Raw genomic sequence first — 18220 nt, 5'->3', positions numbered from 1 at the left:
TTTTGTCTTTTACTGATCTGTAGGTATTTTTTATATTCTGAATATAAGTCACTTAAATGTTGTACATATTGAAATATCTTCTTTCAGTCTTTTACTTACTTTTTAATTCCCTTAGTGGTGCCTTTCAATGAATAAATGTTCCTAAATGAATGGCATCCATTTTTCTTTCTTGTGGTTAGTTAGTATTTTTGTGTTCATGTTTGCCTAGCATATTGAAAAATGGTTTTGATGAAGACATTTTATCATGTTTATTTATAAATAGCTTAATCATTTGGTGTGTGGTGGTGAGGAAGGTGGTTAGAAGATAATTTACTACCCAAGATGACTACCTAGCAAAGTTGGTAAAAAATCATGATATGAAAGTATTCTGAATTATCAATAATGTATTGTAGGCATTAGGATTTTCTCTATAAATAACATTTATATGTTTTTAAAATGTATACATAATGTCAAAGTAATTTTTAATCTCCACACATGAAAGAAATTGAATAAAAGCCTACATATTTTGACAGAGACTTTCTATCTTCTATTAATTATATTTTCATGACTGAGTTTTTCAGATAAAGATTACTTTGCACATTTTCAGGAAACCAGTTTTCTACAGCCTAAGAAAGAGACCATAGTGTGATATTTTTTGCTTTGCATACCTTGAAGTGGCCCTTGAATACTTAGTATACAACTTGGCAATATTTTCCTTCTAAGACTTTTGAACATTTTTATGTATTCTTTGCACTTTATATTGATCTTCTCAAAACATTTGATCAGATTGGTTGTTTTAGGGTGCAATTACTAAAGTCCTCAGAGTCAACTTTTAAAATTTTCTAACTATGTCTTGTAGTAACATATATCTAACTCAAAATTTTCCATTTTTGCCACATTCAAGTGTACAATTCTGTGGTATTAAATACCTTCACAATATTGTCTGACCATTATCAACATCCGTTCCTCCAACTTTCATCACTTCAAACAGTAACTCTGTACCCATTAAACAATAACTCTCCTTTCCTCCCTCTCTGGCTCCTCATAATGTGTAATCTGCTTTCTGTCTCTATGAATTTGTTATTCTAGGTATTTCATGTAAGTGAGATCATTTTATACTTGTTCTTTTGTGACTGGTTTATTTCACACAACATAATGTCTTCAGGGTTCATCCATGTTGTAGCATATAGTAGAAATTAATTCCTTTAGTGGCTGTAGCATTCTATCAAACACACACACACAAGCGCACACACACACCACATTTTGTTTCTCCATTCATCTGTCAATGGATACTTAGGTTCCTTCCACCTTTTAGCTCCTATGAAGAATGCTTCTATGAACACTGGTATACAGATATCTGAGTCCCTGCTTTCATTTCTTTTGGGTATATTCCTAGAAGTAAGATTGTTAGGTCATATGGTAATTGTATGTTCAACTTTCTGAGGAACCACCAAACTGATTTCCAAAGCAGGTCACCAATTTACGTCCTTGTCAACACTTATTTTCTGTTTTTTAAATAATATTCATCCTACTGTATATGAAATTATACCTAATGGTGGTTTTGATTTGCATTTCCCTAACAGTGATATTGAGCATGTTTTCATGTGTTTATTGGCCATTTGTAAATCCTTGTTGGAGAAATATCTAAGTCTTTTGTAAATATTTTAATTGGATTGTCTTTTTGTTGGTGATTATAGCAGTTCTTTATGTATTCTGGGTATGTAAATGCTTACCAAATGTATGGTTCACAATTATTTTCTCGCATTCTGTAAGATATCTTTTCAATTTCTTAATAATGTCCTTTGACATAGATGTTTTAAATTTTTATGAAATCTATTTTATCTTTTTTTCTTTTGTTGCTCATGCTTTTTGTGTCAGATCTAAGAAATTGCTGCCAAACCAATGAAACTTTCCCCTATGTTTTCTTCTAGCTCTTTTGTTTAAGTCCTTGATACATTTCAAATTAATTTTTGTATTTGGTGTGAGGTCCAACTTTTTCTTTTTTTGCATGTGAACAGTCACTTTTCCTGAAACTATTTGTTAAGGGTGCCATTCTCTCCGCAGTTAATGTCATTGGCACAGTTGTTGAAAATCAGTTGGACATAGATGTGTGGACAGGGCCCACTTTTTAAATAATCATTTGATTTGCAAGTTTGAAGTGTAGAGAATCTTTTAAAATGAGACTGATATATAATATACAGTTAGGCTTATGAATGTCCTTTTCCAATACTTGAAATGTTCTAGAAGACTTTTACATCTTACAGAAATCTATTTTGACTTATGACTTATGCTTTTCTTTTAATACAGTGTTTTATTCTTAAAATAATATGTGAAATCAGACACAATGAATTGGTGTTTTTTTGTTCTGTTTCACTTTAGTATTCTTTTTTAAAAATATTTTTATTATAAACCTTAACAAACAAACATACAAACATTCTTGACATACATTCGATACCTTGCGTACAATCAGTGGCTCATCATATCATCACATAGTTGTATATTCATCACCATGGTCATTTTTTTTAACATTTGCATCACTCCAGAAAAAGAAAGATAAAAGAAAAACCTCATACATGCATACCATTTACCCCTCCCTCTCATTGATCACTAGTATTTCAATCTACTTAACTTATTTTAACTTTTGTTCCCCCTATTATTTGTTTATTTCTTACCCATATTTTTTACTCATCTGTCCATACCATAGATGAAAGGAGCATCAGACACATGGTTTTCATAATCATGCAGTCACATTGTAAAAGCTTTATCATTATAGAATCATCTTTAAGAAGCAAGGCTACTGAAACGGCTCTACAGTTTCAGTTACTTCCCTCTAGCCATTCTAATACACCATAAACTTAAAAAGGGGATATCTGTATAATGCGTTACAATAACCTCCAGTATAACCTCTTGACTCTGTTTGAAATTTCTCAGCACTGACACTATTTTGTCTCCTTTCTCACTTCCCCCTTTCAGTCGAGAAGGTTTTCTCAATCCCTTGATGCCAAGTCCCACCTCATCCCAGGATTTCTGTCCTACATTGCCAAAGCTGTTTACACCCCTGGGAGTCATGTCCTATGTAGAGCAGGGAGAGCAGTAAGTTCGCTTGATGTGTTGATTTAGAAAGAGAGGCCACATCTGAGCAACAAAGGAGGTTCTCAGGGGGTAAACGCTTAGGCCTAATTTTAAGTATGCTTAGCCTGTCCTTTGCAGGGATAGGTTTCACAGGGGTAAACCCCAAGATCAAGGGCCCAATCTATTGATTTGGTTAACCCTACTGCTTGTGAGAATATCAGGAATTCTCCTAATGGGGAAGTTGAATTTTTCCTGCTTTCTCCCCATTAAGGGGACTTTGCAAATACTTTTGTATTCACTGTTCAAATCACTTGGGATTTATCAGGGCATCATACTAACCTGGACAAACCAACAAAATCTCATACCTTATTCAAGGTTCCATATACTTATGGTGTTCAAGTAAACTGACCACACATGTTAAATTAGGAAATGCACTAGTCACAATGTAAATTTTGCACCAAATAAACATTTCTCCCTTAAATCTTACACATCAGTTAAAGATTTAAAATATGTATGTTCATCTATTCTTATTACCCTGCAATACTGACATTCTTTGTTTTTCCCTCATGCAAAAGCATTTTTTTATTTTACATTTAATCACCATCATTTGTACATTCTTAGGCATTCCTAAATTATACCATCTCAGCCTTTATCATCTATCTTTCCTTCTGGTTTTATACGTGCCCCCAGCTCTTCTCCCTCTCTCATCCTCACATTCAGCTTCATTCAGTGTATTTACATTATTGTGCTATGATCAGGAAGTATTTTTCTATCCATTTCTGAATTTTTGCAGTCAGTCCTGTTTACAATCTGTATCCCTTCAGCACCAATTACCCATCTCTACCCTGTTTCTATCTCCTGATAACCTATGTTCTTAACTGAAATTCACCTGGCATTTTTCTTAATCTAATAAATGGGTTGGTCTAGAATTCAGCTGAAGCCAAGACCGCACAAGACAAACTGAAGTTAATATCTTTCCCTTTGAAATAAGAAGACTTTTTTTTTCAGTCAAAATATGTATTTTTTGAAAATCTGTGTTCTCTTGTACATATATTTGGAAGGAATTTGAAGTAATTTATGTTAGTCACTAGTATTGAGAATTATTTATTCTAATATGTTTATTGCTCTGAATAAACACTTTAGAATGTTTAAATGAATTACATAAAATTTTCCTTTGCTTTTAATTAATATTCTGAATTTCTGTAAATTTTAATTTGAAATTCTGTATTGCATTTCTAGTATAGCGATTGAGTGATGTGATCCTCCTTATCAATGAGAAATTTTTTAAATATTCCTTTTTCATATTATAGAAGTAATTCAATAAAATCTCTAGATTAAATGGATTGGATTTATTTTTAGTTAACATAAATCATATACAGATATTCTAACAACTATTTTTAAATGCTTCAGGTGCTATTAATACTTGAATAATTTTTAAGTGCTAGTTTATGAATAATTTACATGCGCTTAATACAGGCTTTTATTGAACTCAGATTAAATATAGTTAAGCATACAAATCTTAGATATATTCAGCAATATGAATTTGTGAAGTATAGACTTGTGTAAAACACTGCCCAGATTCCTTGTTCCCCTTCCAGTCTTTCCAGCAACAAAGGTAACCACCATTCCATCCTCTAACACCATTGATTAGTTTTACAAGTTCACATAAATGGAATCATATGGTGTGTGCTCTTTAGCCATGTATGTATTGATGTGAGGGGGGAGGTGAGGAAGTAGCTTCTTTCACCTGTTCTCAAAAGTAGAGAGAACCTCATTAAAATGTGTTCTGTTGCTTTTATATGTCACACAAATCTCAGTCTTAATATTTGTTTAACTATACCCTTGTAACATTAATTTGTTAATTGCTTTTGGCATACTGCTATATTAATGTCTTATATGATTACAGGGGCATATGACTGTATCATTTGCATGCATGTTTGTACCTGTGTACTCAAAAATTTTGTCTTTACCCTTTTAAAATGTATATAGCAATAGACAATAATAGTGGTACAATAACAGTTAACATTAATTGAATGTATACCATGTGGTAAGTACTGTGCTATGGGGTTTATATGCATTCTTTTTAATCTTTATAATAAGCACATTACTAGATTTTTAATCTTTCTTTCATTCCAGATTTTTTTCCCCATTCTTATTTTACCACTAATTCTGAAATTGCTTTCTAGTTTGGCAAGAGGTGTGAGAAGAAGGTTGTTTCTGCTAGTGAGGGTTCTCAGTTTGAAACCAGTAGAAACCTGCTCAGTAGCATAAAATCAAAAGGGGGTGCTAAATTCGTGCAGCATGCTCTGAGAGTACAGAAAAGAGGCACTTAGCATGACTTTAGTGGGTTAGGGAGGAAACTTCATTACCTCTCTAGGTCTTAATTAATTCTAAAGAAGTATTATACTACAGATGACCCCTTAGGGGTCTTTAAACCATAATAGTTTAAAATTTCATGAATTATCAAGGCTTATTACATTGAGGTACATCAAATATAATGTACATTTGAAATTGGATGGCATATGATTTTGCTCTTTAGCATTAATGCCTATATAATACTTAATATTAGTAATACTAAGATACTGACAATTTCTTTTAAAGGTTTTGAAAGAGGGAAGGAAGATGTTTCTCAAAATAAAGATGAATCTTCACTTTCTATGTCAAAGAGCAAGGTAAGCAATGAATGGCTGTATTTTTTTTTAATGTTTTAGATGAGAGAAAATAATGCCTAAATTCTGTCAGATTTGTATTGGGAGTGTTAACGTTGGCATAGCTAAACATGTAGTGTTATGAAAAAAGGAAAGTTCATGTTGGCTGACTCAAGTATTGTTGGTTATTTGGAGATGCAGTGTTAGTAACCAGTGCTGTCTCAAGAATTATATTGTCTGCTAAATCAGTGCTGCTCCAACTGGAGCCTGAAGATCTCATTCCATGTTATTCTCACAGTTCATGGTTTTAAGAATATATACTCTTAAATGTTTTGGGTTCATTTGATGACAATAAAAAAAATATGTATTTTACCAGTTAATGGCCAAAGGTCTCTTATAATAATAGCCTGCAACTGACAGACATTTTCCTAGAATAAGTTTTCTAAATCAGTATTTCTCAAACTGGCAAATGTGTACATATTCTTAGGTCTGTGAGAATTTTTTCTTCAGGATAGCATATTCATATTTGAGAAGTAGTATGTGATGTATTGGTTTTCCTACGGACTTTTAATTTATAGGTTTTCTGTAATTTCTCAAAGGATTTGAGGTTTAATACTATTTCTGATCATTTTTAGTAACAGGAAGAAGCTTTTATACTTGCGTGCTTGTGGAATCTAATTTTGACTTAGAAGTCCCAGTTCTTAAGCTAGTAAACTCTTGTTATTTTCAGCAGTACACATTCCTCTTACAACCGTACGTGTTTTCCCATTCCTGGAATTGATTGAAAGGACCACAGTATGTTTATAAGTATGATTTTACACAAATTTTATTAGCAGTTAACTTTTCAAGTATTCATTATATAAAGGTCCATCTAACATATGTATAAAGTGCTTTTCATGGTGTTTTAATAGTACTATATATGAACATATATATGAGAAATACTTCGATCATTTTATAAACATGTGTAATTAGAGAGGAAATAATTTATTTTGGGTCTGCTATGGCTAGAAGTATAATGAAATGTACAGAGTAAAGCAACTGTCTTTCAGTTTGCCAGGGATGCTATGATAAATACCACACAGTATGGGTTGGCTTAAACAACAGGGATTATTGTCTCATGGTTTTGGAGACTAAAAGTCCTAAACTAGGGTCTTGCCAGGCCATCCTTTCTCCTGGGGTCTTCAGCATTCTAGTATTGGCTTGCCAGTAAAACTTAGGGTTCCTTGGCTTGTATCTCGGTCTCCTTCACATGGCGATCTGCCACATTACCTGGCTTCTACTTCTGTGTCTAATTTCTTTGCTTGAAAGGACTTCAGTCATAGAAATTATGAGCCACCCTGATTCAATTTGCCCTCGCCCAAATAGTGTCTTTGAAGATTATATTCACAAATGAATCTACAACTGAACTAATAAGAACAACTTTGAAGTCCTTTTTACAAATGGGTTCACTCCTATAGGACCAGGGGTTAGAATTTGAAAATATCCTTATAGGGGACATGAATCATTTCCTAACAATGTTCGATTAATACCAGAATCGGTAAATGTATGACATAACAGCATCAGATGCCCTGAAGTTAAACTCCAAAACATACATACCACAAAGCCCCTTTATATACATATGTACATACATGCATATGCATATACATTTATATAAATATATATATATATCCTTTAAACAAAGATTGAGGTGGATAAACATTATGAACAATATCTTTGCATGTCATAATGAATAGTATGCGTTAATGATAAAACATAGACTTTAGAGCTACACTGTCTAGTACAGTAGCCCCTAGCCCCCTGTTGCTCTTTGAATTAAAATGAAATAAAATTAGAAATTCATCTCCTCATACTAGTCACGACACAAGTGCTCAGTAGCCACATATGACTAATGGCTACAACATTGGACAGCTCTGATATAAACATTTTCATCATCCAGAAAGTATTGCTTTAAAAAGTCAAACTTTGAATTTTGACTTATGATGTCTTAAATGCTAGTTATGATGACATTATAGCTCCATGTATTGAGAGCTTACTTTACTATGTGCCATTTTAACGATCCTGGAAGACGGTTATTATAGGCTCCATTTTATAAAGTTAATAAACTGAAGCTTAAGGAAATTAAGTAACCCTCCCAGGAGTCAAAATAGTATATGGTAGAACTGAAATTCAAAGTAGCTTCAGTTTTCTCATCTGTATAAAGCAATAAGATATACCTCCTTGATTCTGAAGCACCAAGTGCCTGCCACAGTGCCTGATTGATAATAGGTACTTAAGAGTTAATTGTCTTCTTTTAAATAAAAAATTACAGTGAATGAGTGGAGCTCTTAAAATGTAAATGTTTGGTGTAGGTCAAATTACACTCATTCTTTATTTTCCAGGAGTGGAAATTTACAAATTGTACTTTTTAAAATTTCTATTTTTTAAAAAAAATCTATCAACTCATAATTATTCTAATATGCGTTGCTTACTTGAACACACAGTGAATGTTGGAAAGGTACATATACCTAACATAATAAGGTTTAGAAGCGAGTGCTTTGTAATTTATACCATGAAATGTACATTTCTGGTATTCACTTTATGCAGCATGAAGTGTATCCCTCAGGTCACTTAGAAAACTTCTCAAAATTATGGCTCTTGCAACAGGTTTAACGGATTAAGCATGATGAAGTGTTCTAGGTCCCTCTATTTCAAGTACCAAAGAAAAATGAGGCTCAAAAGTTCTCTGCAATTATAACTAAAAGTGCAATAATATAAAAAGAAAACTTGTGTTTTGAAATAAGTTCTAAATTGAAACAAAATTCTTAAGCTAGTATAATCTATTTTAAGATGATAAGTACTTTGATCTTAAAATGATTTTATTAAATGTGGAAGTTAGATTCAGGCGTCAACTTGGCCAAGTGAAGGTGCCTAGTTCTGTTGCTGTGGACATGAGCCAATGGCATGTGAACCTCATCTGTTGCTGATTAAATCTGAAGTTGTTAGGAGGCAGGCCTGCTGCAATAAATGATGTATGATTTAATTCACTGGTGCTTAAATGAGAGCTTAACATAGCACAGCCCAAGCAGCTCAGCATATCTCATCTCAGCATATCTCATCTCAGCACTCTCAGCTCAGCCCAGGACTTTGGAGATGCAGAAAAAATCACCCTGGGGAAACTTGCTGAAACCCAGAGGCCTGAAGAGAAGGCCAGCAGAGATCACCCTGTGCCTTCCCATGTAAGAAAGAACCTCAGTTGAAAGTTAGCTGCCTTTCCTCTGAAGAACTATATGTTAACTAAATAAATCCCCTTTTATTGAAAGCCAGGGTCTCTGATATGTTGCATTCTGCAGCTAGCAAACTAGAACAGGTTTGGTACCAAGAGTGGGGTGCTGCTGCAGTTTGCAAACACCAAGGCTGTTGGACCAGTTTTTTAGATGGGTAAGGGGAAGATTTTGGAGGAACTGTGAAGAGAATGATGGAGAAGTCCTGGAGTGCTTGAAGAGACTTTTGGTGTAAACAGAACCACTGCCAATCTGGACAAAGGGGGACACAAAAGGGGTAAATTGAAGTTTGCAGAGTAAGAACCATGGAAGCTTGGGTCTGAAGCCAAGAAATCTCAGCCAGGAGAGTGGACCCACCTATATACATGGAGAGGATGAGTCTCCCGCCTCATTGCAGTGGAAGAGTTGTGCCACCTTAGGCCTTGGAGAAGGTACAGCATGCTCCTTGGGGACTGGAGAGAGCCTGGCTGCCACCACATGGAGGGGTTGAGTGTGTGTCCCAGAAATGACAGAGAGCCCAGGTGTGGCCCTGATGCCTTGAGAGGGTAGAGCCAAGAAAAAGGTAGTCTCCTCAATGTCCCCCGAGGTTGATTCAGAAAGAGACAGGCCGCTGCATAGGCCTGTGGAACGGGTGGGACTGCCACTTTCTAAAGCCCCGAAGATAAATTACTCTCAGACTTTGAAATGTAATAGACTATGTCCTGCAGGTTTTCGTAACTTCTTGGGTCCAGTGACCCCTGTGTTCCTTCCTCCTTATGGAAATGGATATATGTATCCTATAGACGATCCTCCTTTGAATGTTGGCAGCAAATAACTTGTTTTGAGTTTTTATAGGTCCAGAGCCAGAGAAGAACTTTGCCTTAGAACAGACCATGCCTTAACTAACTTTGATAGGAGTTTGTACTGTTTCTAACTTTGTATTTCATTTGTATTGCTGCTGAAATGGTTTAAGGATTTCTGATATTGTTGTGGAATGAATGTATTTTGTATACGGGGAAAACGTGTCTTTTTTAGGGTCCAGTGGGTGGAATATGCTGGTTTGAAAATGTTTATGTACCCTAGAGAAGCCATGTTTTGATCCTAATCCCATTTTGTAAAGGCAGCTGTTTCTTCTAATCCCTGTTCAGTACTGTGTATTTGAAACTGTAATCAGATCACCTCCCTGGAGATGTGATTTAATCAAGAGTGGTTGTTAAGCTAGATTAGGTGGAGGCATGTCTCACCCATTCGGGTGGTCTTGATTAGTTTACTGGAATTCTATAAAAGAGGAAACATTTTGGAGAATGAGAGAGATTTCTGAGAGAGCACAGAATGGCATAGCCATGAGAAGCAGAAAGTCTACCAGCCAGTGACCTTTGGAGATGAAGAAGAAAAACACCTCCTGGGGAGCTTCATGAAACAGCAAGCCAGGAGAGAAAGCTAGCAGATGATGCCATGTTCACCATATGCCTTTCCAGATGAGCAAGAAACCCTGACTGTGTTCACCATGTGCCTTCTCACTTGAGAGAGAAACCCTGATGAACTTCATCAGCCTTCTTGAACCAAGGTATCTTTCCCTGGATGCCTTAGATTGAATATTTCTATAGACTTGTTTTAATTGGGACATTTTCTCAGCCTTGGAACTGTAAGCTAGCAACTTATTAAATTCCCCTTTTAAAAGCCATTCCATTTCTGGTATATTGCATTCCAGCAGCTAGCAAACTAGAACATTAAATCTGACTATTTGTTCTAAAGTGATAAAGAACACATTATGCCTATAAATATATGGTGTCAGAAGAAAGAACTCAATTTTGATATTTAAAACTTTTCCAACATTTTGACTTTAGTTTTGCTTGCCTTAAATATTAAATTTCAATCTGAACATAAATATTTGGTCTCATGGTACTTAAAATTAAATGACTTTAGATATTGAAAAATTTTAATGCACTAAAAAGAGAATTTACTAAGGCTGTTGAGACATTCTTTCACTATCATCAGAAAATCTGCAGTATAGAAAATATCTTTCACCCTTAAGGTTTCAGAGTGAGCTGATCTGAAATTTCAATGCTATTTTAAAAAAATGAAGAATCAAAGAAAAGACTGCTACAATAAAGCACTATGTTTTTGAAAGTTGCAGACATGATGCCACAGACTGATGGAGATAGCACTGCTCCTCCAAAAAAGGACCTTTCCACCTTTTCCTAAGAACAAGAAGTTTTGAGATTAGAAAATAATCTAACCTGATCTTTAACATATTCACTAAGAAGTATGAATATTTTAAGGTATTTCTCTTTTAAGAATTATGTGAATCATGGAAGTGTGGCATCATTAGTCTATGAAAAGTATGCCAAAATTAATTATTACTGTCTTGAACCCTTTTCTAGCTTTAACTCAAAAATAGAAATCATGAGTCTTCTATAACATTAATTTTAAAAACACACAGAAGTGAAAGGTGCTGTTTATTAAAAATTACAATTTTCCCTACTTTTTATCAAGGTGGAATGATTTCAGTCTCCTGTACTGAAAGTTGCACTTTTTAAAAACTAGTGTCATAATGTTTAATGTAGTGATTTTAATCAATAGTGGCTTCAGTTTCAGCTGGACCATGAATTAGTCTTCAAATTCCTCTTTTCCTGCAGGATGTTTTGGTTTTGTAAAACTTTGCTTATGAGCATGTTGCTTAGGGTGTACTTATTCATAAAAGAAGTCTGCAGTCAATTTATCCCCATTATCTATTTCAGTCTTTCTAATTACATCTGTTCATAGTTGTCTTTCTGCTGTTTCTAGCAGAGGTCTCTTGTAGCTAGAAGACAGTGTCCGTTCTCTTATACTGTATGCTTATCCATGCATTGAATAAATAAATCTCCAACTAGTCTTCTTCATGGGAATGCTTATACAGAAAGAAATGGTAATGTGCAGTAATATGTATTTCCAACTGCACATAGCTTGAAAAACTTCTCGAGAAATAGGAAATCCTACTCATTGTAGTGTTTGATGGTTAGTGTCCATGCTCACATCAGTTTGTACCTTATTAATCTGTCGTAGTTCTTCCTCAGCTGCAATCAGCAGGGCAGTGGAAGATTGTTATAGTAAATACATATATGAAATGTGAATTCCACCATACAGCATACAATATATATATAGTATATAATATATATACACACACACACAATTAAATGAAATAAAATTAGAAATTCAGCTCCTCATACTAGTGACATCACAAGTGATCAGTAGCCACATACGACTAGTGGCTACCACATTGGACAGCTCAGATATAGAACATTTCCATCACCCAGAATGCACTGCTTTAGAAAGTCAAAGCAGCCAAGTTTGAATTTTGACTCTCATGCATTACTTATGATGTCTTAAATGCTAATTATGATGGCATTATAGCTCCATGTATTGAGAGCTTACTTTACTATGTGCCATTTAACAATCCTGGAAGACAGTTATTATAGGCTCCAGTTTATAAGTTGATAAACTGAAGCTGAAGGAAATTAACTAACTCTCCCAGGAGTCAAAATAGTAATGGTAGAGCTGAAATTCAAAGTAGCTTCAGTTTTCTCATCTGTATAAATAAATATATATATATATATGTGTATGCTGTATGGTGGGAGTCACATTTCATTCTTTTTCCGTGTGACGATCCTGTTATTGCAGCACCATTTTTTGAAATTTTTTTGGGGGGGGTGGGGGGAGTAAGGGAGAAATGCATGGGCCATGAAGCGAACCTGGGTCTCCTGCATGGCAGGCGAGATTTCTGCCACTGAACAACCCTTGCACCCTAGCAAACATTTTTTTATATCCATATAATGATAAATCTTCCTTTACTGTTCCAAATACTTCATCTTTAATGTGGCCACTTCCAAACTCCTTCAGAGTTGCTCTTGTTACTGCATACAACATCTTTTGACTAATATGAGAACGATCTGGAGACCATGCAATGAATACGCATTCATGTCCCTGGGCATTCTGGGACTCTAATCTGAGTGATAAATACATAGCATGGTTGTTTGTCCTCCAGCAGGGGTAGAACAAAGGAACCATAATCTGTATCCCAGGAATCTGAAAGTTGACTATATAACCTAACCACAAATTGCTCATTTACAATAGGTAATTTTACATGGCTGTATTTTCCATTTCTTGCTTTGGCAAAGATATCTTTAAACATCTTCACTAGCTTGCATGCCGGTCTGGTGGGGTATGGTGGCAGCCAAGGGCTCCAGGGTCCAGGGTCCATAATCCAGCACTGAGTGCAGCAAGTGGCCCAGGAAAAAAATCTAAGTTTTAAATAAAAAAATCTAACTTAGATTTTGTCTAGGTTTATTCTCTCTGCTTAAGAGATCATAGTCACTAGCTTGCTCTTAAATATTTTTTCTTTGTATTTTTGTTTTTGTTTTGTTTTCTTTTTCCTTTTTTATTGTTTGGTTGGGGTATTTTTGTTTTGTTTGTTTGTTTTTGTCCTTATATTTTAACCCTTAGCACACTTTTGTTGTTTTTCAGAATAACCTTAAAATTCATTCATTTTATCATTAAACCTCTTTCTCATAAAATTCTGAAGATTTTTATTCTTACCTAAGTAAATTTAGGGAACAAATTTTTCATATTACTTCTATATAAGTGTACATAACTGAGATCATCACACAATTTTAACTTTATATTTTTATGAACCTGATGCAAAAAGTATCAGTGCTGTTATTTCAGTGTTAAGATTTGTGGTTAAGTGTTATTTCGTGTTCTTGTTTTCTAGCTGCCGGAATGCATTATACCAGAAATGGAATGGCTTTTTAAAAAGAGGAATTTATTAAGTGGCAAATTTACAGTTTGAAAGCCCCACAATTGGGTGTGCCGCATCTCCATGGTGATAATCTAATCAAGAGATTCCAAACACATTATTAAAAAGGAACTAAAAGAAATGGTTGCTCTCAAAAGATTGGATCAGGATTACAACATGGCTTTTCTAGGGTATATAATCCTTTCAAAGCGGCACATTTCTTAAAATGCATAATTGAGACCAGTAAACACAATGGACATACCCACCTCATCCTCAAAACATTTTTTTTTTAAATAAAGATAATTCCTTTTTCTCATGCATTCTTTCCTAGTTATTTTCCTTATATGAATGAGTGAATTGAAATAGTCAATTAGCTCATCCCATCTTCATATTATGAATGAGATAAGGTCACATTTTTAAATGAATTTTTAATTGTCCTTCTTGACAAAAGGAATCATCAGCATGAATAATGTGTCTAGTAGAATAAAAGGAATCCTATTACAAAGATAAGAAGTTTCTGAGCCTATGTCTTTTGACTTGATTCTCTAACCATCAGTCTGTTTGCCTGAAGGCTTGCTAAGCCTGTCATTCCTGAAAAAATCCATTTACTTGGACATGAAAAAAAACAACAAAACTTTGCAAACCAAACTGTCTACTATCTATAGTCACAGTAACTTATCTTTATTGTTATTATTCCTTATATCTATAGTAAAATACAGTTTTCAAAGCAAGACACAAGTCTTATACAGTAATGCCTCATTTATGTAAGGGTCAGATTTTTGACAGCACCTGCAATCTGGAGTATATTCACAAAACCAAAACAATATATATACCGAGTACTGTGTTAAACACTTCATGTGTGCTGCCTCATTTAACCCTCAAAGCAACTATATAAGCTAGTAGTTGTGAGGAAACTAAGACTAACAGATTAAATAATTTTACCAATTTGCCATCAATAAGGTGACAATAGTTAAGGAAGGGGGAGAGGGGAGAAAAGGATGAAACTATAACCTGCTGAGTATTCTGAGACCATTTAATGAAGCAACAAGCTTCCTAAACACTAAACCCTGTGGGCATCAGTAAGATAGTAGTAAGGTTTACAAAAACAGAGAAAACTTAGTTTATTAAAATATTTCCAACAAAAAGTGGCCTGTGATATTTTGGTATTGAAAAATAAACTGTTCTCATTCAGACAACTTAGGAAGTAATGTATGAGAAGATTATAGAACTCAGTCATTGGTTCCTTGTTTTTTCAGAACTAGACTTCGCAATATGGCAACAATTCCTTGAGATATGTGTGTGCTGAGTTACCAAACTCATGTAACTCTCTGACTTGCTGGTCCCTTATATACTGGCATTTTTCAGGAATAATCAGAACAGATCATGCCATTTGAAGTTGAAGGGGAAAACTGTTTCTTCTTGCTCATGAAGATAAGCCTTCAGTTTGAATCTGATGGAGATACTGTATGAATAACTTTGTTTTTTGTTTGTTTGTTTGTTTGTATGAATAACTTTAAAAGGTGAAAAGTCAGTATAGTGAAATGGCCAGAGACAAATTAGACAGACCATGGACAAATCTCATTCACCTACTTACTACGTGTGTGAGCTTTGCTAATCTTGATTTCCTCATTTGTAAAAGGAAGAAACTACTACTATCTCATAGGATTGTTTTGGAGATTGAATGATGTAGAGTGGAATAAACTGTTTAATAGTAAATAGACTGGTAAATAGCAAATACCCATTAACTTTTATTAATTTTTAAACTAATACTGTTAATATTTTTCATTTAATAGTGTCAAAAAGGTACATTACAATGCACATTTTCCTATTAAGCTTTGTGAAACAGAATTTGCTGATAATTTTAAGCCAGAAACCTATCTGACATGAGGATTTTGTGATATTGTTTTGATATCACAATGTATGTCACCATTATGGGAGCAAGCAATGTGATGTTTCAAGCCCAGACCTCAAAGGAATAACTTTAACAAAGGTTTAGCTAAGTGACTCTTCTACATTGAGCGTTGTTTGTAGTTCCATTCTAATTCAGCCAGTCGTTATGATAACTATAATAACCCACATTTTGTATCAAGTAGCAGAGGCGTTTTTAAGAGAGATGAGAGAAATGAACTGCAAATGCCAGGGTTTTTTTTGTTTTGTTTTATTGATTCATCAGGTATTTATTGAACACTTTCTTTTCCCCAGATGATTCATTGCATGTCGTTGGTAAATAAATATGGTGCTTGCCCTCATGGATCTTAAAATTGAGTGCAGGAAGTTCTTATCATATCTTGATCATATCTAGTGATGTTATGTGGATCTGACTATTCAACATTTGAAAGCCAGTTATATTTTTTTGGCTCTAGGAGTACTGCTAAGAACTATGAGTACCTTCTTCCATGTCCACCAATAGGAAAAAATTTAGATCATAGGACATTGAAGAAATGTTTTCAATTTTAATTGCTTTAGAATTTATAGAAATAGCTTTTAGATTTATGCTCTCTTACGTTGGTGAAATAATGTGGTCTATTTAAAATAGCACTGGATTAGAAGAATTAGATTCTGATGTTATTGTTTGCAAAATAAACCTTTCTGGACCTACCTTTCATAATCTCTAAAATGGAGATAAAACCATTTGTTATGCCAGTTTTCAAGGTTCCTATGAAGATAAATAAAAATATGAAGTATAATTTAAGGCATTAATAATTAGGAAGTAGGAAGAAGTATAGGCTAGGAATATTGGCATTTGAATTAGCGTTCTCTAGGGTTCTCTAGAGAAACAGAATCAACAGGAAATATTCGTAAATATAAAGTTTATAACAGTGTCTCATGTAACTGTGGAAACATAGAGTCCAAAATCTGTAGGGCAGACTGTGAAGCTGACTATTCCAATGGAGGGTGTGGATGAATTCCACAGGAGAGGCTCACTAGCCAAAGCAGAAAAAGTGCCTGTCTCTTCAGAATCCTCCCTAAAAGGCTTCCAGTGATTAGTTTAAGCATCACTCATTGCAGAAAACACTCCCCTTGGCTGATTACAAATGGAACCAGCTGTTGATGCAACCAACATCATCATGATTTAATTCTGTGAAACATCCTCGTAGCAACAGACAGGCCAGCACTTGCCCAACCAGACAAACCAGTCCTACTGCTTGGCCCAAGTTGACACATGACCCTGACCATGACAGTCCACCCCTTGTCAACTTTGCAGCTATACACATCGCCTTAAACCATACTTAATTTCTAAATAAAAAACAACAGAACACACATTTTTTTTCTTTCGCCTAACAATGCTCATCTGTTTTGCCTATAACCAGAAACACATTAAATCTCTCCAGAATAGGGTGCAAGTTGTTGGGTAATAGTCATTCTTAAACTTGATATCTTACAACTTAAATAGTATAACAGGAACAAAACAGCATCATAGTCCTCATTTCTGTAAACTGATCACGTGGTCATAGTTCATATTTATCACCACCTTCTTCCACTACCCATTCCGTGTTCCCTTTACCCTCAGCAAGCACTTCAGCTGGCCATGGTTCTTTGCCTGGTGGGGTGCTCCAAACCTTCATTCCCAAAGTTTCAGAGTCATTGGTAGTCCTGCCTGGATTGGGTTGTTGCAGTTTTCCATTGATTTTAATCACAAGGCATGGTGATACTAAAAGATGCCCTAAGGAATCTCCTGTATTCCAGGAAAACTCTTCTTTACCTCCATTGTGTAGTTGCAGTCCTATTTCCCCCTGATAGTCAGGGTCAGTCACCCCAGCCAATAATGTAATCCCATTCTTGGCTTGTTGACCCAGGGGGATGAATAGCCCAGAGTGACCAAGTGGCAATATTAGATTTCAGTTTAATGGAATCATTGTTGTTTCTCCTGGTGTAAGCACCCCCCCTTTTGGAACTAAAACCTGTAGACCTGCAGAGCTCAGGGTCACAGGGACAGGAAGCAAAAATTTTCCTAATGGATCACTAGGAGTAATAGTGTGTGGTACCACTCACATTTCGACCCCTTGGTTCCTGGACTTATGGATCCTGGCTATGGGAGAAACAGCACTGTACAGTGAACGCTGATTCAGAGCATACACAGCTTCCTGGAGAACGTTACCATGGCCCTTCAAGGTATTGCCACGTAGTTGGCACTGTATTTGAGTTTTCAAAAGGCCATTCCACCGTTCTGTCAATCCAGCTGCTTCTGAATGATGGGAAACATGGTAAGACCAGAAAATTCCATAAGCATGTGCCGATTCCCGCATTTGCTGTGAAGTGTGTTCCTTGATGAGAAGCAATGCTGTGTGAAATACCATGACAATGGATAAGGCATTCTGTAAGCCTATGGATGGTAGTTTTGGCAGGAGCCTTGCGTGCAAGGAAAGCAAACCCATATCCAGAGTATGTATCTGTTCCAGTTAGAACAAATTGCTGCCCTGTCCATGAAGGGAGTGGTCCAGTGTAATCAACCTGCCACTATATAGCTTGCTGGTCACCTCGAGGAATGATGCCATATTGAGGACTGA

The 18220-nt window shown here is 35.2% G+C and overlaps 1 protein-coding gene, 1 long non-coding RNA gene and 1 pseudogene across 13 annotated transcripts in view; 1 reads left to right on the top strand and 2 right to left on the bottom strand.

The window, feature by feature from the left end:
- Positions 1 to 18220, top strand: part of OSBPL8 (oxysterol binding protein like 8) — a 271517-nt gene that overhangs the window by 185802 nt on the left and 67495 nt on the right. For all 12 annotated transcript variants that reach the window (XM_077111486.1, XM_077111485.1, XM_077111484.1 and 9 more), the window contains one exon: positions 5653 to 5723. In XM_077111486.1, the coding sequence (XP_076967601.1) occupies positions 5653 to 5723 (71 nt within the window). The remainder of the gene's footprint in view (positions 1 to 5652; positions 5724 to 18220) is intronic.
- LOC143642731 (uncharacterized) overlaps positions 1 to 18220 on the bottom strand; it is a 37267-nt gene that overhangs the window by 1541 nt on the left and 17506 nt on the right. The window contains exon 2 of the long non-coding RNA XR_013155828.1: positions 6357 to 6470. This is a non-coding gene — a long non-coding RNA (uncharacterized LOC143642731). The remainder of the gene's footprint in view (positions 1 to 6356; positions 6471 to 18220) is intronic.
- Positions 11511 to 14301, bottom strand: LOC143690335 (twinfilin-1 pseudogene; annotated as a pseudogene).

Source organism: Tamandua tetradactyla, chromosome 7 (assembly GCF_023851605.1).
Source record: "Tamandua tetradactyla isolate mTamTet1 chromosome 7, mTamTet1.pri, whole genome shotgun sequence".
Lineage (NCBI taxonomy): Eukaryota > Metazoa > Chordata > Mammalia > Pilosa > Myrmecophagidae > Tamandua > Tamandua tetradactyla.
Note: the sequence above shows the minus strand (reverse complement) of the source record. Positions and strands in the feature narration are given on the sequence as shown.